Raw genomic sequence first — 26,552 nt, forward strand, 5'->3', positions numbered from 1 at the left:
TGGTCTTTAAACATAGCACTATGTTTTACTTTTATCTATCTTTTCGAAGTATATGCAGCTTTTCTCTCTCTTAATGTATGTCTATAGAGAGAGGAGATAGAAGGATGTTAATCCATTTCTTACTTAAAGCGCATATCTTAACACGTCGCAATCAGCATGCGTACAGTTTTCTATTGACTTAAAATATTCAGAGGTTTGATATTTTCAGATAATGACTGTCGTCAATAACAACGTCGCTGTAAAACAAACTACTGTATAACAAACTACTGTATAACAAACCGCGACTGGCGCCATCTTGCGTCCACTTAGCGATTGTATTTAAAATAACTACTTGTCTTGTTGCCAGGACGATTGTTTAATACATTGTAATGTATTATAAAGTAACAAGCTGGATTTGCAGTATCCCTTAAATCTTAAGACCTTTATTACAAACAAAACAGATAATAGAAAGATCATATATATATATATATATATATATATATATATATTTTATTTTTTTGTATGGCATGAAATGATTCAAGACTCGACTCGGACTTGTGACAAAAGACTCCAGACTTGACTCAGACACCAGTGATAAAGACTTCAGACTTGACTCAGACTCCAGTGATAAAGACTTCAGACTTGACTCAGACTCCAGCTTAAAGACTTCAGACTTGACTCAAGACTCCAGATGAAAGACTTGTGAACATCTCTGCTCCATAGTCATTTAAAAGCTATTATTTTATAGATGTTGTTGCATCACCATGAAAATGTGGTTATATATATATATATATATATATATATATATATATATATTTATAAAATAGTGTAATTTTCCAAGATTGTACTACATACAACTGGTGCTATTGTTGAAGAAGAACTGACAATAATCCTTTAATTCATGTAGCCTGTTTTATGGAAAGCCACTTACCAAGATGGAAAATATGCAAAACTTTGCTACTCATCAAACAGTAATACCTAAAAAGAAGGCTCCAGCACCATGGTACAACATTGCATTCCTCTGTCCTTCTTTGACCCCCTGAGTCTCTTCCTCAAAGAGTAAAACTCTGACACACAGATGCTCTTTGTGACCATCGGACCAAGCTCATGCACTACACCGGGTGCAACCGTTTTTTTGCAACAGCTTTAGGCTGTCCACACTGGACATATCAAAGCGACCATTGCAAATACATTTGTCCTTCGTGTCAGAAGTAGCGCAGTTTACTGTCAAGGATTTGTTACACTGCATCCAGTGTAGACAGCATCACTATCTGCGTTTACATGGACCCTAATAATCCGACTGTAATCGGACTAGTAGCATAGTCAGAATAAAAAAGTCATGTAACCACGTCAATCGGACTGAATTGGTCAAATACGACTGAAATTTAATTTGGATTGTAAAGGGGGGGTTTAAACCTTTTCTAAAACCGAAACTGGAAAGTTCTACACGTGCGCAATGACGTAGAAATCAAAATGTAATTTTGTTTGATACAAAAGGTGTCCATGTAAACTTAACAAATGATTATGAGTTCTGTTGTCTTTTGTCACATTGCGCTTTGACGCTCACGTCCGATATAGACAGTGTCAGCGCTCGAGAGTAAATGTAAGTCAAAAACCAAGCTGACCTGAGCAAGTATCACTCTCTCCTGTCATCATTTTTCTCTCATGTTTCTGCTGCCAAGGTCTCATACTACCAGAACAAAATGAGCAACATCTCAAACGCCCACAACATTCTCCTCTCTACTATGTCCTAAGCTACCACCTACCACTACATCTCTAACTGCTCAGGGCTTTGCCATCTATTTTACCAAAAAGGTGGCAACTATCAGCAACCAGTTCTTTCACCCAAAACTATTCCTCTGTTCTCTCCCTTCTCTTAATCCTACATCAGTTTACAGACCAATCTCCCCCTTCTTTTCATTTCAAAGAGACCCTCTTGTTTGTTGCTGAAACTCTTTGGTTGTCAAGAGCGTACTCCACATCATCGGTCCTCATTCTACTGGAGCTAATCACTGGAGTATCTCAATGTTCAGTGGCTTGCGCGTCTCTTTTCCTCTGTATACAAATCTAATTGGGAATGATCATAAAGGCACATAGCTCCTCCTTCCACTGTAATGCATGTGAAATGCAGCTCTACCTGTCATTTCATGCATTCAAGTTCATGCATCAAACCTTCATTAACCGACAGTGGCGTTTATATCTGGGTGGAGAGTGGAGCATTTGAGTTTTCGTAGAACACAAACCAGATGGGAGCAGGTCCGGTGGAGAACAGTGACGGGATCTAGAACCTTCAGATGACACAGCTCATTTCTCCATCGCTGTAAGTTACCGAAAGCGAAACCACACACGGAAACCCGGTAGACACGTGTTTGTGCAGCATAGAGCGGATCTCTCGCACCATATGAAGTGACAGACAACTAGCTGTCCAGTCCGTTTCTGTTCACACAGCTTGGGTTTTTCAGTGCGGTTGTGAGTCCTAAAAATGTACAGGTGCGAGTTCAGTTATAGAGTGCAGTTGACACTCCTGTAAATAACTGAACTGTGTGTGAACGTAACCGTATTGAAAAAAAGTTTTTTTATTTTACTTTATTTACTTCTGGAATGTTTACTATGCAGCTGCGCTTGGGAAAGAAATCGCACGAGATGAGACCGCTACAATTATTAAGACCATTGATTAAGGACACATTTATACATAGTTAACTATATCAAAATTTATTTTCATATTGAATGACAGTCACAGTACAGCTTCAAATCTTTCAACGTCATTACGTAATGCATGGTGCACCGCAGAGCTAATGCAAGATGAGCATTTGTGGTTAAAAAGTATATATATACATTTTTATTTTATTTTTAGAAAATGACTGATGGTTTTGCTAGATAAGACCCTTATTCCTCGGCTGGGATCGTGTAGAGCCTGCACTGAAACTGCAATTTGGACCTTTAAACCATTGGACCCCATTGAAGTCCACTCTATGGAGAAAAATCCTGGAAAGTTTTCCTCAAAAACCTTAATTTCTTTTCGACTGAAGAAAGCAAGAACATCTTGGAATGACGTGGGGGTGAGTAAATGATCAGGAAATTTTAATTCTGAAGCGAACTACTCCTTAAACATTTTAAATGAACAAGGATAATTTGGAGCTATTAAGCATTTCAAAGTAACATTAATTACAGATGTGTACTAATGAACTTTTGTTAAACAAATTTTTACACATTATTGCACACAGCTCTACAACCTTTCATGCATGCAGCAACTCACTCGGATATGTGCTGTTAATGGGACAGAACTCTTAAAAGTAATTTGTATGGATAGTGCTCTTATAGGACAAAAGATAATAAACCTGCCATTGCAAAACTGTGTAACTTTCTTCTGTAGAACACACTTTGATGAATGTTTTGACTGTTTTTGTCAATAGCATGAAGTCCATCAGTACAGTGTATTAATAGTCTTTCACTCCTGCGCTGCTGTTTGAATGAATTCCTGCATTCTCTAGGGGCATTCTTGAGTGGGAAGCTAGTATGCAGCCACTGCAGTCCACCTCCATCTGCCACCAGTGCAAGCTGAGAATAAGAAAGGTCCTCACACACAGGCCTCGCTCTTTGATGCACTCTTTCATTTTACAGTTCATCTGACGAGGTAAACATGCAACAATTACAATTTCTCACAGGTGACCTGTTACTAATATACATTTTTAATACTATGGGCCAGATTTCCTAACAGCTTGCGTCAGCGCAAACCCTCTTTTGGCGTTAAAAAACTACTCTCAGGATTTACTAAAGACACGCAGAGAAAATTTAGCGCTGAAAAGTCATGGACAGTTGTTTTTGCGGCTGATCTTATTGCAGATATAATTGTAGGATTTTCCCTTTCAGACGCAAAATGTATGGGAGGAGAGTATTTAAATGAATCACGCAAGGTGATTTACTAAGGTTTACGACTGCCAATTTACTGGTATTTGCGCCATTATTTACCTCCCAAAAAAAGCACGTCTTAAACCAGACACTAATTTGCGCTGCTCTTGGTAGATCGTGTTGGTCATTATGGAAACTTTCCACTCACATCAACTCTTTTTTGGAATTGCGCTCTCACGCTAATTTGCCCTGTTTAGTAAATCTGACCCTTAGTTTCTTAAATAGGCTGTTCTTTTTCATGTTCAAAGAGATCAAGTTTCTGTGGTTTATATATAACAATTATAACTATTGTTTTTGGTCATTTAGAACAGTGTTCATTTAGAATAGTGATAAACAAATAAAAACATGAGAACATAGAAATCCAACATTGATAAATAAAGCATATTTGGCCACCAGTCACTTAGTAGTATATTTAATACACAAAACAGTTCAAGTGCCCCTATGATGCTTTTTTGAAAACTACCTTTCATGCAGTGTGTATTATGGCTGTTTGTGAATGTAAAAGGTCTGCAAAGCTTTGAAAAGATCAAAGTGCACGATAAATAAAGTTATGGTCTTAATAAGTCGAAATAAGTCGTCAGTAATTCTAGTCTCAATTCCTGTTACGAACCTTAACAATGTGCCAAATTTGTATGAAGCCAGCCTATGGTCATCATTGGCTGCTCGCTAACAACATCTTTGACCCTTGAACATTTTTAGGTATAGCTGAGACTGGAAGAGTTTGGTAGAAGACACTGATTTCTACGCAGCTAAAGCAAATACACTTTACATGCACTTCAATAGGCTGGAATTCATCCGGTAAAATTAATGCCATTGTTACTGTTCGAATCACTATGTATATCACTGAGGGAGATCTAGAGCTGAAATTCAGAAATGGTAATAGCCGTTTTGCTTCCGATACGCGATGTAAGCGGTAGACCAATCACAACAGACTGGGCCATATAAACCTATTACAGGAGACTCCAAAACAAATTTAGGAACCTTTACAAAAGAATATTACACTCAAGCATCTGCACATGGCCAGAGCTGTAGTCCTAAGTCCAGCAACTTGGTAAAAATCAAAGAGGAACCTGACATGGTCCATAGAGAACTGAAACATTCCTACAGACTGTAACAAGAACCACAGTGGGAGAGGGGACATCAGATTGACTGTACAAATGTGAATTGAATTGAACTAGGGGGGATGGGGTCATTGGTTTTCTCATGTGTGTTGGGCATATCTGCTGTGTTTGAAATTTATATTTAGTTAAACTATAAACTTTAACACATGCTTCTAGCTTTGGCGCAGACATTTGAAGGTAACTATCACTTCTTGAGTGGGGATTCCTCATCGTAATGCAAGAACACTTGTTAAGCATGTACAACAGGATTTCACACTTGCAAAGTTGGTCAAGCATTCACATCTGCCTTTTTTAACTTATTAAGTGTCTACTGTAGTCTAACAAGTGAAAATACGCACACACACACACACACACACACACACACACACACACACACAAAAGTTGGGTTTTCATGTTTTATGGGGACTTTCCACAGACATACAAAGACATACACCAACCCATCACATAAAACTTTCTGCATTTAAAAAAAAAACATCACTTAGAATGATTTATAAGCACGGGAACCAAAAGATATCCCCACAAGGACAAGGATTTCAGATATTGCCATCTTTTTGGGACATTTTGACACACACACACAGAATTCCATAGATTGATTTTGCAGACATTTTGATCTAACGCTGTTGTCAAATGACAAATGCTACAACACAAGGAATTAATCCAAAGGAAACAATAACATTAAAATCGCAAAGATGGCTAAAAATGCACACAGAGACAAGTCTGGTATTGTCATTAAGAGAGGATCCAACTGACCTAGAAGCCAAGAAGAGCCAGAAAGGAAGAGAGTTGACAGTGATAATGAGGAAGTACTTTCACTAGCAAAGAAAGCCCAGTTCTGCATTAAAACCTAACCTGTAGGTCTAAAGTACTTTGCACATGATCATGGCATGGGCAGGATGTGAAATGCAAGCCTTGATCCATGGAACAGAGCTGGGAGCTACAGAGCTTCAGGCTGACTTCAGCAAGTGTACTGAATAAGCTGTAACCAAACAAGTTATTTAATGTATAAACATATAAAACATGAATCAACAACATGTGAAAGTAATGATGCTGCAAAGTTTTCACACTAATGATACTGGACTGGTGCTAACGCCAACTATACTACTATACAACCTGAGGGTGATTGGCTTGAACACCCCAAAACATCAATTCTTTGCTCAAACTATAGTTCCCAAAATAATAATAGATAATTCAGAATGCTAAATTATTATCACTATAAGACTGTTTAGGTGTTACTGTGAATTCCTTATTAATTTTCCATGTTTTAGAGACTGGTTAGGAATAGGATATGGTATTAGGCCTATATATTCACAACGCGATGCACGTTTCGTACTGTAACTTCATTCATGTTCGGTTTTCTGTTTGCGTTCACATTTATGATGCCATGTGAAGATATATTGAAAAAGCACTCCATGATAGTCACTGAATAAATACATGTATTATTCATTGTTAATTGCATTTTTGGGGATATTAGCAATTCATTTCTGTTCATTTTATTTTGTGTCAACTGCACAGTAAAGCATATAACTGTAATGTGCAACACACAAGTGTGAGTAACAATGTTTTTACCATGTGTAACTATTACAGTCTGTTACAGATCACTGGATATTTCTCTTTTTCGGACCATTCTCTGTAAACACTAGAGATAGTGCGTGAAAGAGCCAGTAGATCAGCAGTTTCTGAAATGCTCAGACCAGGTCGTCTGGAACCAACAACCATGCTGCGTTCACCTAACCTAAGTCACATAAATCACCTTTCTTCCCTTCAGCAGATCGTTTTGACCATGTCTACTTTATATTGCAGGTCGTGTTGATCAATACGCCATTTCATGTTGCATTTTTATTGGCTAGTCAGTCAGTAGAACAGCAAACACACTGAATTTCTGACACTGTCAGAAAATGATCGCAGGCTATTTTTGGTCACAAGACCGTGACAACGGACGTTTTTGAACCTCTCTCTCTCTGTACGACATAGGAGCCACGACCATAGAAATCACCACGATTAATCATCTTTCATCTTGGACAGCCCAAAATCGTACAATGTGTACGGGCATAAAACAGTGGTTCCCAATCCTGATCCTGGAGTTCCCCCAGCACTGCATATCTAATCAAACACACTTGATTCAACTGATCAGCTCATTAGCAAAGACTCCAAGATCTCAAATGAATGTGTCAGATAAGAGAGACATCTAAAATGTGCACTCCTCCAGGACTGCTCCAAGATATCGGCATCAGCCAAAAAAAAAAATCAGTTGCAGATGACCACTATTAATTACTATGCTGTCGCAGACTGGAGTATCCTTGGTATTTGAGGTGTAGGTTCGTTGTATTCTGATTCAGGATCAGACTCTGGCTCAAACGTGTATGGCTGAATTTCACTGGTTGCCATTTTTTCAGCATCGGAAGTTATCAAAACAATTCCACACATGTAATGACGGGGACGGTGAAAATGACTTTAATATGCAAAACAGTTAGTGGCATCAAAATGGAGTGTTTTCAGGGTGCGTAACACTTGTAGATCGGTTAGCTTGGTTTGGTTGGTCCGGACACAAAAAATAAATACAAATTTAAAAAAAAAAATGTACATACATTCACAACCTGATTGGTCTGCCTTTATAGCATATTGCCTATTTTGAGATGGAACTTACCGAACATCCAAAACAATGCTGTGTGCTGGACTAAATGCACTCGTTGTATGTGCGTAGCCTGCATATTATGGTCTTTTGACCAGCTGAGAACTCGTGAAGAGCTTATATGTAAAAGCTTATGTGCAATTCCTGCTGCGAGAAGACGTCATTCTGCCTGTACCGAACTGCGGGCAATATCGTGACTATGACAAGAAAAAAACAAGTATGCGTGATCATTCTGTCCTTTTTAGGGTCTCATCTTCCTGTTTTTGTTTGTTCATATGTCTTTAATGTGGTTCGAATGAAATATGAACGCAACATGACCAGAGTTTGTTTGGTGCGCACCAGGGTTCAGATTGCAGCGTTCACACTTCAAATGAACCGCACTAACTAACCGCACCAGGGTTCGTTTTAATCGAAACAAACATGCCAAGTGTGAACACCCTCAAAGAGAGGGTCAAAAATAGGACAGAAAATAGCCTATTACTTCTAAATTATAATTTTTTGATGTAAAAAATCTTGCTAACATTACAAGTGGACCTCAGAGAACATTATAAAATAAAAAAAGCAGTTCATATTCATAACCCCTTTAAACATCATTGTCTCTTTTTCCATCCATCACTACTCCTTCTGTGTTTGCCAGTCCACTGCTGATGTCTGGAATCAAATCAAGTCTTATTTCAATAATAATGCTGGTCAAGAGACAGGAAATGTTTTCAAGCTCTTTCATTGGCCACACCAAGCCTCTGCGCTCATTGAGAACAACATTTATAATTTAGTTATAAATAATGTTATGGAAATTACATGAAAGTGCATTTCACAAAGCGCATCATCATCATCATATGATTGAATCAGTACATCCTAGAATACTATATACTATTAAAGGCCTCTTTACTTATTGTTTTAATATAAGGTTTAAGGTTTTTTGTAGAACCTGTACCATGAGGCTCTGATCGGATAAAGATGGTTGAGGTTCTGGTCTTCCTAAAGTAGATGTAGCAAAATGGCAGTGTTATGGTGGTCTAAGCACATTCATATTGGCTATGCATCTGAGAAACAAAATGTTCCTTTGTAATAGCTTACAAAGACAATGCTCTCTTCAGTGTGAACCAATCTTTTATTTATGACCTCATTCTAGAGTAGTGCTTTTGTCATTTCATTGTTGAAGTGTGTACATACAGAGACTTGAGTCATTCCTGAAAATTAAAAGGAACCAGTGTTTGATTGGAATACACAAATGACTGTGTGTGTGGTTTGTTGGCTGTGGGCACGAACTGCATGGGGTTGGGGGACTAGAGTATGTCGCTTACACAGTGCATTTAAACGCAAACGTAGGCCTATAGCTCTCACGTAGCTTTCTCACTATACACAGTTTTCTTGTGTGCACGTAATCAGTTTGTTTTTTCCATATGATCAGCTTTTGAAGGAAAGTCAGTGTGGTCCAAAGTTTTGAACAACTTTCTGTAAATAAATATTTTTCTGGGTTCTGTAGAACAAATAATTGCGGTTTGGTGACACATACTGTCAGGCTGGGCATACACTGTGCGATTTGTGTCATTTTTTTTGTCTTTGTCATTTTTTTAAAACCGAATTCGGACTCATGCAACTCTTTTTTTGAGTTGGGCCGATTTTCAGCTTTGTCATGTGTCGTGCAGTGTTCTTGCAGTGTACAGGGGGAAATGAGAGCCGATAATCCTCTCCCAACCGGCAATCGGATGGTCGGATGCATTTCTGGCATGTCAGAAATTTTGGTCGCCCCTTGTGAGGGTATCGTATAGTTGATAGAGTCGTTTGCCCTAATCTCAGTGTTTTGTTCCTCACTGCGCCTGCGCGAACACAGAAGTTAAATCATTTAATTTGAAAGAAAACGAAAAGGAGATCTTTAAGTTCTGTAACTGCAATTTAGCAAACTGTTGCTTACCTCCAGTTCGTGATGCAAAATGGATAAACCATATTACCCAAGTCTTCCAAGCCACCTGTGTATATACACTGGCGCCTCTTTTATTAATTTACTTGATCATTAATTTACTTCTTTAAATTTTCACTTTATTTACTCATTTACTTAATTTTTAGTCTACTTTATTTTATTATCATTGGAAATGTGAACCGTTGACCATCATTTGGCAATTGGTGATAAAGGAAAATGTCACGTTACAATATTGGAAATGTTTACATTTTAAAACATGAATGCGAGTCAGTGGATATCACACAACATTGTGCAAACTTTGCGTGAGAGTTACACTGGTGACGAAGTCTCAAACCAATTACTCACTATACAGAAATTGAAAGGTTGAAGATTGATAACGGTATTGGGAGGAGGAGAAGGAGGAGGAGGGGGAGGAGGAGGATGAGGATGAGAGGGAGGAGGAGGAGGAGGGAGTTATTGCGCATATTTCACACGTATAGAGTGAGCACATAAATCGTGAGCTTTGGCTTTACATCGCATGAGATTTACTCGTACAGTGTGAGTTGGTAACCTTGCTGAAATCGCACAGTGAATGCCTGCTTTAAGAATGAGTAAATAATGACAGAATTGAGCTAACCCTTTAAATCTAACCTGAGTATGGTCTTCACAAAAAAAAAAAAAAATCTTGTACATGCCAAATAATGTCCGTAAGAGTTAGGGTTACAGTGTAGTAATTATAAATATTAGAACAATTTATGAAAATGTATGGTTAGTCCTCAAAAGTACACAAAAAATGTCTGAATGTCACTGCATTAGAAACCAAACAACTGTTCATAGTTAATTTGATGAAGTACACCAGTGGTGATTCTGTTACACTTTTAGAATAAAAGGTTCCATATAGAACCTTAAAAGGTTCCGTCAGGCGCTTCATTTATTGAATGGGACCTTTAAGGGATTCCCATCATGGATCATTTAATGGACTTAGTTTTAATTAATTAATTAATATTGTTTTAATTCATTTCTAAATAGAATTTTATGAATTAAACAGCTCGGACGATTTATGAACGAACTGATCAATAAATGAACATGCACCCCAGGACACTGTGTGAATGATTTATTGTCAGTATGTATTTTATGATACAACCAACGGTCAATGTAACCCCACCGGTATCGTGTCTCCTAATTAATCCTCATTTAATGACTCACACTTTAGTGTGCATCACCTTCTCTTAGAATGCAGTGTGTGTTTGTTATATCTATCTGAGTATGAATGGACACAAACGGCCAGGCCTATGTCTAACCACACTTGAGATAGAGTCATAAATCCTTAAATCCCAAAAATGAATATTTCTTAGAATTAATAAACAATTAACGCTGAGTGTTCATGGGACAAACAGGTGGTTTGATTGTGATATAAATGTTACTACATTAAGTTAATTCTATTAGCTGATCCAAATATTCATAATAAATTATAACAAGTTATGATTGATTATTGATATTTCTTTAGAGCTAATTTGCTACACATCCCTTTCTCAGAAACATTGCTAGAAAGCTTGTTGTTAAATTGTTCATTTACTATAGATATTTCAAAAGCAAAGAAAGTCAAATGATTCACACACTTTATAATGTTACTTGACAGTGAGGAGAGAGCTTCTGTTGCATGTGCTTGATTATGTTCGCTCACTCAGCCATTTGGATTAAAACTAAATTGAATATGTACTGTAAGTAAAAACATGTTACATGATTCCTGTATAACAAGTGTTTCCTATCTCATTACAGAGTACTATACCACTGCACTGGAGCAGCTCTAAATATGCACTCTGTACATTTCGTTTGACGAGTAGTTTGATACATCACCATTGTACTTAGACACAGATTTCGACAAAGGCAGTGAGTCAACACCATCTTAGTCTCAGCCTCAGGTGAAGCCCACGGGCCGCTGGCTGAAAGTCTGATGCATATGGCAAGCTTAACTAGAAACACTTCAGGAGTCATTTTCAAAGTCGTTATCGGATTGGTTGAATTCCACAAGATATCTGGGAGATGTGTGTGTCGCGCTCTTTAACGGTCCGCCTGGAAACAAAGATGCCGTGACGCCAAACCCCCTCATGGAAGAAGAATATCATCGTCTTCACAACTGTGACAATGAGCGCTTATCAGGGTCATCTAAACGCTGGATTTTCAAAAGTATGTGAAGTATGGAAAGTATCCTGACGGCCTGTCCAACAAGAGTTTTACACACCAGTCTGTCACTGTAGAGACATCGACGTTCAATTTTCATGCCCCTAAACATGACGCAGAACAAAACAAACTGTGATTGGTTGTGTTACATGTCAGTCAGACGGGCTCTGGGCAGTCCTTGGCCAATGAAAGCTGTTATAGCTGTTATAGTTATATCTGCTGAGTCAAACACCATCTAGACAATCAAATACACAAGTTACCGACACAGGTGCTGTCCATAGAATTTTACTTAATACTCCTACTATTTTTAGCACGCAGCACGTCCTGTGACCGAAATGTCCTATTCGTTTTTCCAGTGTCCTTTATTAAAAAAGTAGTTACAAATGGACTTAGGATCAGTTTAAATGTTTTGAACTTGGAAGAAATGTTGACTGCACCTTTAAGACTGCTTTTCCTAAAACCATCATCATCATTCTAAATAGATTGTACAGAAGGAGAATGCAGCCCTGGACAATACTGGACCCCTGAAAAAATACTTGGTAGCTCTTTTGTGGGTAAGTGCTAACTCGTTTAAAATGGAAGAATCAGCAGGTGTTTTTACTTCATGTTTAAGTAGCAAAATGATCTGGAATTATGTTTTTTATATTGTTACAATACAATCAAGTCACAGAAACCCTAAAACTTGTTCACTTCAATCATGCTACACCACCAGTAAAAAAAAACCTGTCAACTCTCTAGTCACCTCTACATGCATTTTCTTGTCTCCTTTCCTCCAATTCCTTAGTCCCTGAAGCTTGTAGACTGTGGTTAATTCGTACACTTTGCTTTTTTCGTGGCCATGTAATTGCTCCTATCCGGTACTGACAAACATATAAATGCTTCCTGGGCTTTCCCAATAAACACACTCTGTAATAACAAAGTGGATGCCAAGTTATCCCAGTGCTAATTATTTTGCAATATTTTCAAATGATGAGTGGAAAAAAACAACATCTGGATCCCTTTCATTAAATGTTGTCAGCATTTTTAATTATTCTCGAATCTCGCTAAATCAGACAGTTGACTTACACCAACGTTTACTAGATCTACAAAATACCTCCTCTGGATTCTACTTTCCAGCAGCACATTTAAGCTCTTTTTCATGAGCCAACTTTACCAACTCCAGTTCAGCCTCTCGCTGACCTTAATTTTACATTCTCAAATTACAATGGTCGTTCACTCTCCCTCTCACTTTAACCTGCAAAGTCCCTGGTTTGAGTTCTGGTTGAGCTAAGAGGCCTTTCTGTGGGAATCTGCATGTTCTCCTTTGATGGCATAGGTTTCCTCTGGATTCTCTGGTTTTAACCCAACATGTAGGCCTATGTATATGCAACAAGCAAAAGGGGGTGCTGCAGAGCCCCTCCCTCCCCACGGCCATATTCTACCTTTTTGGAAAAAAATGCCCCCAAAATCGAATTAAAAACAGTAATAGTCCTTAAAAGAACAATCAGTTTGTCTATAACTGCTTAGGCCCTAATAATTGGTTTGCTCAACTGAGTTTTGAGTTCCTTAAATCTGCAGCCCAAACTGTATTGTAAAATTTCAGACACTGATGCATTTTATTTTGTCCAACTAGACGGAGATGGGGGTGGTGCAGTAATGTTTCAATTGCTGTACGTGGTCAGCATTCGTCCCTACAGCAAGAGCATGGATAGTAAGTGATGGCTACAGAGCGATAGTGTTGGAGGGCACACAGACACTGTTGTGCGATTCTAATAAAGACATGGTTTAGTGACATTTAAGCACAGAGTCAAGACAGAAAGATGGCGAGAGTGCAGCATAATTCCCTTTGGGTTGTACACTCCAGACAGCATATCCTAAACTCAGTATAACACCCTCAAGGGCATTCAGAAATCTCCCCCATCAAGTCTGAAGCAACGCCCTATTACATTAAACATGCAAGATAATCTAAACAGCAGACCGAAAAGAAATTGTGGGTGGGTAGCCAGTGTTAAAGAAAAAAACAAAAAACATTTGAAGAACATTTCAACTGATTCTGTCTATATTGTAAATGTCCATTGCGTCTAAAACTTAAAATAAAAATAAAAAATGACTTAAAGGTAGGGTGATATTAATCCAAATGACTTAACTAATATTGCTGATATCATTGTGATGAACAGAATAGGCTCGTTTGAGATGAGCAAAATCGAAGCAGAACCTATCAACGGTGATCACCGCGAGATGCATGCTGGTTAGAAATGTGTCTGAGTGCGGTCCACCTTGCTCTAATGTCATGCTAACTTATGTCAAAAAACTCTCGCAACAGCGAGGCGGACTTGTCGGATTCTGCAGTCGCGCGCAGTTGCTCTCCACCGACTGTGCTGATCAAAAGCACGATGAGAAACGACTTGCTGACGACACAGCTTAAAGGGGTCATATAATGCCATTTTTGTACAAGCTATTATGATTCTTTAGGGTCTAAATTAAAAGTTTGTAATATACTTTAATTAAAAATTCTCATTAGTATTGTAAGAAAACACTCATTTTACCTGGTCAAAAACAGCTCTGTTTTCAGCACGCCATTTAAGTGCATGTGTCTTTAAATGATAATGCGCTTTGCTCACCCCGCCCCTCTGTTCTGTGCATACACTGTAACACAATAACACAATAACCACGTGTTGTTCATTATAAACGTGGGATTATGAATTATATTGAGAACGTCGTACATAGAAAACATGCCATAATGTACCCGGAGTGTAAACCTTAGCCGCATTCATCGTGAAGCGTGCTAGCGATTTGCAAAGACTAATATAAATATTAATATAAAGGTTAATAAAACGTTACACTCACTTCAGTTCTTCTGGAGGTGCAGCAGGAACACGAATAGTTGGTACCGATCCTTTTTTCAGGAGCAGCTTCTTAAAACCAGCTTTATACTGACCCTGGTCTGGTGTGTGAAATGATTCGCGCAAACATGAAAGCATTGACGTTGATCGTGGGGAATATTCCCTTCGAAAACAAACTCAGCCACTGCGTCTTCAGCGGTTCGGATTTAGGAACATCAAAATGACTGCTGTGTTCGTTATTGCACCCAAGAACAGAACACCACAATCGCTTAGAAGCCATTCTGCTCATCTGCACTATGATTGACAGCTCGCTCACGAGCGAGGGCGGGTCTGTGTTGAAACGCTGCTGTCAATCAACAATCGTGGGAGGAGCGTCGATTTTGTGACGTCACAAAATCGAACGGCTTGATTTGAGAGAGGGGAAAACATATAAGAAGATAAAAAAAAAAACACTGGATGGATTTTTATCATTTTATGATGGTTGTGTACAGGCACTGCCAACACACATTTCAGTACAATCAACTTGTAAAAGTGCATGTACCATTATATGACCCCTTTAATGCTAATTGGTTTAAACAACCGTGATGTATTGATCTCTTTTAAAATGGTTGATTTTAAAACTCTGATATCATGTTTTTGGGTCATTGACGAATAAGGTTTTTAAAAGTGTAAAAAAATGTAATGGAGATATAATTAATTTTGAAATCATTTTTTTAGTTTTACTAAGCGTTAACAATGAAATTATGTTGTTTTTGCAATCAATTAACACTGCTTTTGTCATTTTTTACAAGATGGAAAAAAATTGTCACCAAAAAAGTAATTCGGTTTAACCATGAGTATATTTAAAATTATTAATTTGCAGACAATTATTCATGAACAAATCGGATTTGGCATTGATGTTGAGATGGTATATAGTGTGTAACACTGAATGACCAAGGCTGGTTATGCCGAATGACTATAGCTACAGAAGCACATTTTATTGTTAATATAATATTAATGTAAAAAAGTACATCAAACATTAAAAACATTTTTACAGACGAAACAACAGACGAAAATTAATTGTTGAATAAAGTCGTTATTTTTGTTGTTTTTTGCACGCAAAAAGTATTCTCGTCGCATGATAAAATTTTGACAGAATTTTCTTTTTTGGCTGAACTATCCCTTTAAAGACTCGGGGGTCAGATTCATTATATTGTTTATGGTCAATATACAACTTCTTTCTGCTTCCGTTTTGCCCTCATGATCCATATATGCCTCCTTTTCTTGATCCTTTTGGCCAAATTCATCAATTGACACTTGTTCTTTTTTTGCCACTGAGTTTTCTTCTTTGGTTACTAAAAATATAATTATACAACAACAACTACTACTACTACTACTACTACTAATAATAATAATAATAATAACAATAATATAATATTGGCAGGTGTTCCTGTTAATCACTCAGTTTTCTTTAGTTACTAAATGCAAAATAGAGCCGATCGTATGCGTTGTTACAGTATTATGATACAGTTACTACTATATATAGTATTATAATAATAGTAATAATAAAATAATATAAATAATAAAAACAAATTATACTTTTCTCTTCTTTTGGCAAGTATCTCTTCCTTTTTAACAGGATCAGCTTTGATCTTTTCCAGTAGCGAGCTGCTTTTTTCTTATTTGATAACGGCCTCTGCAAAAGTAAAATTCAGTCAAAATGATGTAATAATATACTCTGCACATTTCCTATTAATAAAATGTTGTATTTATTTATTCCAGATATGTACAAATATGACCAACATACATTGCTGTCATTCGGTACAACCAGTAGGTCATTCGGTATAACAAAATTTTCGGTATTACCAAATGACATTGTTGGTAATACCGAATGACAGTATTTTCAAACAATGCTAACAGGCTGATAAAATTCACTCCTCAGTTTCAGGTCAAATGCAATGCCAGATTGACAATAATCGGGTTATTTGATACAGTCATATTCCTTTTAGATGTTTATTTTTCAAAAACATTGATGATATTAATAATCCAGCCGTGTTATTTTTTCCCCCGTCGTATTTTTTCAACAGTAGGCCTCTTTAAATTAAAACCGTTTCTCATCATAGCTTCAAAGTGGCATACATCAAGAGGGGTAAACAATTTACTAATAAAGTTTGGGCAAATATCCTGATAATCACAGGGGTTCACATCTCCAAGAATCAAAATTGGTTGGTCAGAAAAGCGTATCCGTTATTTTATTCCTGGCTTCTACATTCTCCGGTCCCGCAACATAAATTAAAATGACAGTAATCTGTCTAAATTCCCGAGGTAAATAGAAAGGTCTAAAAGACACAGACAAGATGTCATAATCTGTAGTACATGTTCATGGATCTGAAAATGTGATGCCCATGTGTTATCTCACAAAAATACACAGTCCTCCTACCACAGACTTATAAGACGCAACTTCATCTCTGTCGGGTCTAATCATTGTGTTTCCATTGAAGGAAATATCCTGAATGTCTTCCTTTAAACCAAGTCTATGTAACATAACAAGTGACTTTGCCTAAAGTCACTGTCATATTTAACTTTCGCTGCCAATTCTCCATTTTATTCCTCAAGCAGCACACGTTAGACAAGATTCCTAGTAAGGGAGGTTATAAAGCTCTGAATGGTTTAACTCCTCAGTCCTTGAGCAAGCTCTTATCGACTGTGGGTGGTATCACTTTCGTGTTTAACACCTAACCACTGGAATAGTCTTCCTGTTGTTCGTTTATATCTAGATTAAAGACCCATCTTTTTAACATAGTCTTCACATAACAAACCATCACATTTCTATAATTTAAATCCCTTAAACGATTGTTAGGCTGCATAAATTAGGTCAACCGGAACCGGGAACACTTCCCATAACACCCGATGTATTTGTTACATCGTAAGAGGAATGACATCTATCCTAGTATTATCTGTCTGTCTTATCCTTATCCCGAGGTTACCGTAGTCGGCCGGATCCCGTCCGTATCCATACCAGAGGGTAGACCTGCACCCTGAGACGACCACAACGTAGCCTTGAATGTCAGAGGAGACCATGACAACTAGACGAGCCCTAGAGACAAAGTCCCTGTGAAGGAAGGCGCGCAGGCATGCCCGAAGCCAATCAAGATTTGTGTGTTTTACATGTGCTTCAGACACAGGTCACTCCGGGACGCGTTCCCATAACACCACAGTGTCAAGTTCCTTCGAAAGGGACTTCTCAAAGAGCATGCAAGTACTGAATTGAGTTCTCTTTCGCGTCTTTTTGCGCTTGAATTTTTTAATTGGCAAGGCATAAAAACACATGCAAATGATGAAGCAGCACTGACTGGATTGGGCAAGTGACAGTTCTGTCAACTGTCCCGAGCATCATTTACGCTGGCACCAGGCCCTGAAGGACCTTTGAAATAACTGAATTTGGCCTAATGAAAGTGTAATGCAGTCAAGTCCTGCCTGGAACTACTTTAGCTGTGCGTTTACTGGAAAATTATTGCCACCTTAGAACATTCGTCAGCCAATCAGAATCAAGCATTTAACAGAACTGTGGTATAAAAGCAAATAATCCACACATAAGATGAAGTCAACAGAAGTACAAGTAACTTGGATGAAGCATTTGCATTCAGTATAGATACTATAACTGTAGATTTGAACTGAAGATTTATAGAGGAATAAACAAAAAATGCCACGTCAAATTTTCTGACAATAAACAATACTGCCATATAACATCCCATGTAATTTTAATCATACAGTCTTTTTATTTAATTGAAAAAATGATCAAAGTAAATGATGGTCAATGTCATAAAGAACAAGTCTGATCAATTGCTTCATTTTTCAAGATTACTGGCTAATTTCTGGAAGATTCAGAATATTGGTTTCGATTACTTTTCGAATTATCGTCCAGCCCCATCTCAAATATAAAAATAGTCATGGATCTTTCAGTGTTGAATCTTGTACATTTTTGGTCAGGGTGTTTTTTTTAATTCAGCAATTATTTTGTCTTGTGTGTATGAAATTGCTTATTCAAGGCAGTAATTTATTTAAAATTTTGCTCCCATTTTGTAGATTCTGCCAAATGTATGAAAACGTATGACCCTGTATGAGCTTCTGTTTGTATGTATAAATGGAGCTACTGCTTTCTTCAACATGAGAACAGAATTATCTGCAAGAATCACTGACGCAAATAATGTAATTTACCAAAAACCTAAACAGTTGCAGTTAACTAGCAGTGAGCAATTAGAGAAATCCCCCACCCCCGGGTGTGACCCAGGGTGACCTCGCTCTCATTAAGTGCCATAGGCAGGGAAGAGTGGGGGAAGTGCAAGTGGTTTCTGTAAGACTTCGGAGTGCAGTTCAAACTATGAGACTCTGTTTTCTTCTTTTGAAAAGTGAAAGGAATGAATACAGTTAATGTGTATAGTATTATGAAACAGAGGTTTGACAGGATTGGGAGGTATAGATGGAAAAATGAACAAGTCTTGAGTAAAAAAAGTAGACAAAACAAAATGTAGACAAAAGATTTAGACTTCCTGCAAATGTTATGGTTGAGAGAGTACATGTTCATTCCCACAGCTATGTGCTCTATTGGCCTTCATTCCCAAAACAAAGCCTTGAATACAACCTCACTGAGTGCCCTCTGACTTATCACATGGCCCTAAAACTGCAAACAGCCTGCAGTGGGGGACCGCAAATGCGACACTAAGCAGTAGGGCTATACTTAATATATCTTCTTAATATTTAACTGGCTCAGAAATGGCTTATTTTTGCTACTTGTCCTGTTGTCGTTTTTCAGAGGGACTATCTTTTCAACCAAAGAGTCACTGTTGCCAAATAGATGTTTAATGCATGAACAGTAAAAATAACCAGTGAAATGCTGTTAAATTATATATATATAAAAAAAAAAAAAAAGGTTTAGATCCGATTTATTAAATCTGACAGTTATCGATTAACATGAAAGTTAATTTGGGACTAAACTCAGCAGAGAAAGAAATATTCTCTCACTTTCAAATGCATTTATTTCCAGTAAATGTCGTCACATGTAAATATTTGTAGAAGTATAAAAAGATTTAACAACTGAGACATAAACTGAACAAATTTGAAAGATAATTGATGAACGAAAATGGACAAAAGTCCTTGAACAAAGGGGGGGTCAATATCAAAGCACCTTTTTACACCTGGTCACTTCATGTGTTTTCTCTGATCGTGAAAAGACCAGGTATAAATGCCCTCTGAAACACTTTCGAGATGGATTTAAATCCGATCACTCAAACCACTTCGTTTGAGACGCATTATAGATGAAACTGGTCAAAATGCATCTGCTTGTTGAAACCACATACAGTATGTAAATTTTACTGCTCCTAAAATGTAAAAAAATAAACATGTGAGAGTGTGTTATAGGCTATATGAAATATTATGGCCAGATATGACAGTGCTACTGCAAAACACACGCAGCAGATGAGCTGAGTATCTCTTCAGCATGCCAAATCGCAACCTGCTGCAAGTGAAAATGAAAGTAAGTCGCAGATGCTCAAAACACAACCATCTTCTTTAAAAGTAATGAGACTCAATGATCTTATCAGTGCTGATGCCGCTCTTTCTGCTATTGCGGTCTTTGATCTTGAAATTAGCTGATGATGAATAAAATACAACTCATATCTGCTTTTGTTGATGTGAACTCTGTTTAATTTGCACAACAGATATTCGATAAGTAAAAATGCATGAAGTGACCAGGTATAAACAGGCTCAAAAGGTTTGGCCACAAGTTGCTTGAAGTACTACAGTGGACCCTCTGCTCTGCATATTTTGTATATTAATATACCTGATTCAGACCATCAGCTCATTAGGAGAGAGTGACATGTGGCACATAAAATAGACATACAAAATGTGCAAAGAGTTGAGAACCACTGGTTTAACCCTGCTCCTGAAGAATCCCCAACACTGCACGTTTTCTTTGTCGCCCTGATCAAACACACCTGACTCAACGCATCGGCTCATTCCGAGAAACTCCAGGACCTGTAATGGGTGTGTCAGAAAGATGAGACTTTCAAAATGTGCATCCTGTGGATCCTCTAGGAGAAACAGTGGTTTAAACTATACGATTTAAGCAGTTTTCTCCTATTAAAAAAAAACAAAAAATGATATATATATATATATATATATATATAGCAAAAGGAGGTTGCAAAAAAGTATTTATTTGCCAATAATTGCGAATAATTAATAATATATTATGAATAATTCTTTCAATTAATTAACTTCAGTGAAAGGTTAGAGTTTTGCTAATTTTTTTAATGAATGATCAAAAGGACAAACAATGCAGATTTTTTTTTTTTTACAGCCATCTTTGATTATATTTATCAGGGGTGGCAATAATTCTATGAACTGTATATAGTTATAGTTTAGTTTGAAATGTTACAATTACCAGTTGAAACTGTTCATCTGTGTAGCTTGAAAATGTAAATAATTGTTCTTCTGTTTTTTTTTTTTTTTTTTTATTTAACCTTTATTTAACCAGGTTATCTCATTGAGATTTAAAACCTCTTTTCCAAGAGAGACCTGGCCAAGATGACAGTGTATTGACAGCGCACAGTAACAAATATAAACAACCAACACACATACATAAACATAAACAATCAACATTAGACTACTTAAAAATACGTATTAAAAACAGTGACAGCAATTTATAGCATCTATTTCCAGAGATTTCATGTAGTGTTTAAATTGACCAAAAGAAATCAGATTTTGCAACTTCAAATCAATCTGCAATGTGTTCCATGTGGAAGGGGCTGCATAACTAAAGGCCTTCTTACCAAGCTCTGTACGGACCATAGGTACAGACAACAAATACAAATTACCAGAGCGCAAATTGTAGGAACAGTTGCTGCGAGACATATAAGTGCAAAGATAAGAAGGGAGCATATCCAACATAGACTTATAAATAAACATAAGCCAATGAATGTGCCTCCTCATTGATAATGAAGGCCAATTTGTCATTTTATACAAAGTACAATGATGTGTTGATGCTTTACATGCAGTCACAAATCTTAGTGCACTATGAAAGACAGTATCCAATAAAGATAAACATTTATCAGGCGCATTTCTATAGAGCAGGTCACCATAATCAGGTGCAGTGAGAAATGTTGCAGCAACCAATCTCCTCCTGGTTTTCCAAGAAAAACAGGCTTTGTTTCTAAAATAAAATCCTATTTTTAATTTGAGCTTCTGTACCAATTTTTCAATGTGCAACTTAAAAGAGAGCTGATCATCAATTAATATACCCAAGTACTTCAATCTGTTCTCCATGTATAGTAGAAATATTTGGAAGACTTTCAAGAGACTTCTTAGATTTTGAAAAGAGCATAGTCTTAGTTTTCTCAACATTTAAAACTAGTTTAAGATGATACAGTTGTGCCTGAACAAGATTGAAAGCGGTTTGTAGATGTGAAAAAGCTTGGTGTAAAGTTGCAGCCTTACAATAAATAACGGTATCATCCGCATAAAAATGAAAATGAGCTTGTGGGATGTCTTGACCCAAGTTATTAATATAAATAGTAAATAAAATTGGACCCAAAACTGTACAGTGCAAAACTGTTGCACTGAGTTTAGTTACCCACAAATACTCAAACACAGCAGTGTATTAAAGCTATCTCATGTGAAATCTACATCTACTTGTGGTCAAAGTCAGTCATGATAGCAGAAGAGAGACTTGGTGAAAGATAAAATGCAAAGAGAGCAAAAAGGTGCCTCAGACCAGGCCTGATTCTGCTGACCTGGTTCTTCGTGCCAACACACATCCATCCAAACAAAATGAAGATGTACAAAGCAAAATATCAAAGAGGAAGGCTCCGGAATCAGACTGGAAGACTCCTGAGAAGATCCTCCTTAAAAGACCCTCATGGTCACTATAGCATATGGACACTGGAGTGGTTTGTTCCCCCCAATTTACTTATGCGCAAACAACTGAAATGCTCAAACTTCCAAACCAATAAAAAAGTGATGTGACCTATAAGAATGCAGTGAGAATGCCCCAAAAATTCATTGGGACAAAAAAGGAGTTGTTGTCTTATTATTGTTTTGTATTTATATCAGGGATTGGCAACTTAGTGCCAATCACTGGCAATGTGACATAATCCTTTAAACAGTAATACATTTATATTTATTTTGGTTTTGTAGCTATTGCTGGAATGACATTCATAAAATGAAATTAATGGTTTAAAAAAGTTCTGTTGTAACCTTGTGTTATCTCCCTGCCTTAACAATGGACAGAGCAACACAGAGTGCTAGTCAGTGTCACATGTATTCAAATTTCTCATAGATATCACACAAACTCATGCAAACATGCACAACATAAGCAACAACAACAACAACAACAACAAATCTAGAATGTAGGGTTGAACATTTATAAAATACAATTGAAAAGTGCACTAAAGTCACAAAGTGCTGATTGGCTGTTGGCTGAGAGGTTTACCTTTAGTACAGTGGGGACACCTGTAATTTGCTGATTGGTAATGTCTCAGATACATGGTTAAGGAAAGAATAAAAGAAGACCATTACCAATGATCATTTTTTGTTTTCTCTTTGGGCTCTCTGAGTCTCCCGGCCACCAACACCAGATGCCCAGATCAACCTGACTACCACCCCTTCCCCCCCCGTCCATTTCCAACTTTCTTCAATAAATAATTCTCCAACATTCATAGTTGTGGCGTGGTCCTTGCACGTGAAAGAAAACAAAATGTCCAAACTAGTTGATTGAATGTTAACCTTTAAGGGCTATCTATGGTAATAAAATCACATTCTAACAATGCTCACATATGTACTTTGCCTTTCTAACTGCGTATTTGTGCCATTAGTTAAACATGGCAGAGGATGGAAATAATGTCCATCATGATGATAACCTTTTTCAGTCATTCTGCAATCCTACAGCATGACACCACCCTAAGGCACCTTTTCACTCAAAACTTAGTTACATTTAAACAAACTCCTTACATTTAAGGTATAGTGAAATACGGAGCAAAACATAAATGTGCACTTGTAAAAAATACCAAAAATAAGTAACTACAATGTTTAGTTGCAGCAGCACTAAAGTGTTGTAATTGCATTCACATGTTCATATGTTGTTGAACTGCATTAATGAATGAGGCTAGAACTACACTGCAAATCAATAATACTGTATTAATATCATCAATCCTTGCCACTGTATTCATTAACAACCTAGCCGTTGGCCCTGGAGCCCCCAGTCCACTGCACACTTCAGATGACATCTCAATCAAACACACCTGATTATCGATTCAACTGATCATTAATTCCAAGACCTGGAGTGGGTGTGTCAGATAAGAGAGACGTCCAAAAATGTGCAGTGCTGAAGAGGGAGAGCCAGGGTTGGAAACCGCTGCTCGCTGCTCACTGCTACAGCCCAGCACTACATTCCTCTGCGCCGTTTCACTACGAGCGTCACTGAGCTGTTTATTTGATGAAGAACATCGTTATAGATCCAAAACAAGACATGCACCGCTAACAGAGGCCATTAGTGGCCCACAGACACGGTCGTTTTCGAACACTCACCTTGTTCATTTACAACTTCCACGACCATTCGCCGCAGAATAAGACCTCACTACATGCGTGAAAACGAAATGCAATGTTTGGCGAAAGAGAGATTTTCCTCTATTTCCCGTTAGGTCGGGGATCCGGGCACAGTACGACTCTCTTTACGCAAATAACTGGAAAATGGTGCACACATTGTCTTGTCCGTCCACCAAACAGCATCAAAATAAGGCAAAAGGAGCCCTGTCCTTGTCCGCATGTCTTACCGTTATAGTAGCATTCCTTACGGCATTGGATGCGGTTTGCCGTATCTCAGCGGCGCTTCCCGGCTTCAGTAGGCTTTTCGTAAATCTCCGGGTCGATTCCGCTGCCATTTCTTCATCGGTACATTCGGGGCTACGATCTGCAGTGTGTGCCACGAATCCGTAATGTGTTCAATCACGTTGAAATCGAAAGACTGCAAACGCGCGTCCTTCGTCTCACTGTCGCTTCCACTCAGCAGCTTTACTACAGCGCGGTGGGCAGGGCTCGGGTTACTCAGCAATCATACAGATCGTGCTCTTGGAATTCAGCATTTTAGTATCATTCCCAAGCACTGCCAGTAAAGAAGGAACAATAATGCAAACCCTGATCGGGTCGAGCGATGGATTATAATAGCCTAATTGAGATGAATGTATTCATGTGGTTCACAGACCAGTCTTTCTTTAATTGATTCCACATCATCAGAATGTCAAATGCCGTGCATACAAGTCAACAGATCAAGTGCATTTAAACGTTCATTGACCGAGATTATAATTAATATGACACTAAGTCGCCCGACATCTTGAAAATATGTTTTATGGCCGATTCCTCACGTTGACAGTTAATGCAGGAAAATATATTTTACAGTCCGTATGTATGGATTACATTACTGCGATAATCTCGGTGAGCATGTCATTTTAACCAAACTGTCTGGAAGTGGTGGTGGTGATGGTGGTAGAAGTGCGCGCGTGAAAGCATTCATGGACTTTAGCGCCATCGCGCGTCATCTCCACAAAACAGAACACACATTATTACAAAAGCATGTCAAAAGTGGTTGGTTCTGGAGCCTCAGCAATACTGTCATGACGTAATTTCTCGAAATAATGGGTCGCACTGGATTTTTTTCTTTTTTTTTAGATAAAGGTCAACAAACCATAGCAGGGCCATGCACAGACATTTTGGGGGGCAGGTGCTCAAGTGAGAAAATGGGTACCCTCTTATAATTATTTATAAAATGTGAAGTTACATATTGATCATCTTTTAATTCATTTCACTATTTAACATTATACGATACATCATTTTTGGACGTTCATTTTCTTTAATTTTAAATTGTACTCAAAACTTTGTAAAAGTACAAATAATTTCTGTAAATTAAAAATTCAGCTGTTATTTTAGGTATTGTGACATTACTGACAAATTGCAGTAATTCACATTTTTTATACATAAAATATTTTTCATAGTTTTTTTTTTCTGTTTTCTTAAATTACATAAAATTGTATGCAAAATTACACTGTAATTAAACAGTAACAAAACAGTTAAATGATAAAACGGTTGAATGACTGGCAAGCCAAAAAAACCTGTAACATTAAAGTAAAAAATCCTAAATTAAAATACTGAAAAAACAACCTAAAATCAAAGGAAAAGGTATTTCCTGAATTATCACAATCATATATCTTAATTGTAAAAAAAAATCATAAAAAAAAAAAAAAAACGGTCAAATGACTGGCAGCTACGGCTGCCAAACAAAAACCATAAAATTCAAGTAAAATATCTTAATTTAAATAAAGTGCAAAAAACTTTAACAGACATTTGATGTCACCATGATGGAGATCAGTGTTTGCTTTAGTTGGGCTCTTGACCCTTTCATTTTTAACATTAGTTTTATTATGGCAATAAATGCAGGAGAAAATGTCATCAGATGTTGTTCACTTATTGGTAATGTTGTAGTCATCATGTGGTGTAGTTGTGGTTGTAGTCATAATATGTTAGCTTAGGTTACATAAATTATAGAGAGAGAATTTCATTTTATATATAGACTATGATTAATGTCACAATCTGATATCCTGAAATTAAAATATATAGGCTATATATAGTATACAGAAAAAGTTTTGAGCTGTTTTTTTCTTTTTTTCTTTATAAGTATAGAGACATCAAGGATCAACATATCAACAAAGCTTTTTTTTTTGTGACGGGTTCAGAGTTGATCTTTCATTGTCACCATTGTTGCGATTCATACGCTGATTCTTGAGTCTATATGATCCTGTCAAAACATTTTCTGTATAATGACTTCATAAAATCTTTCAGAGTATCACAGCACAGCAGGATTGGTGTGCATAATTACCTATTTATATTTAAAGACTTAATCAGATATTAGACTTCAGGTGATAAAATAAATCAGGCCACTACATGATGACTATCATCACTAAAAAGGGAACAATATCATCTGATCTGAG

General features: G+C 37.3%; 1 protein-coding gene across 1 annotated transcript in view; it reads right to left on the reverse strand.

The window, feature by feature from the left end:
* dock10 (dedicator of cytokinesis 10) overlaps positions 1-24,597 on the reverse strand; it is a 124,858-nt gene extending 100,261 nt beyond the window's left edge. The window contains exon 1 of the mRNA XM_084419797.1: positions 24,345-24,597. Coding sequence (XP_084275923.1) covers positions 24,345-24,452 — 108 coding nt within the window. The 5' untranslated portion in view covers positions 24,453-24,597. The remainder of the gene's footprint in view (positions 1-24,344) is intronic.
* Positions 24,598-26,552: the final 1,955 nt, after the last annotated feature.

The sequence above is a fragment of the Rutilus rutilus genome (assembly GCF_951802725.1).
Source record: "Rutilus rutilus genome assembly, chromosome: 9".
NCBI lineage: Eukaryota > Metazoa > Chordata > Actinopteri > Cypriniformes > Leuciscidae > Rutilus > Rutilus rutilus.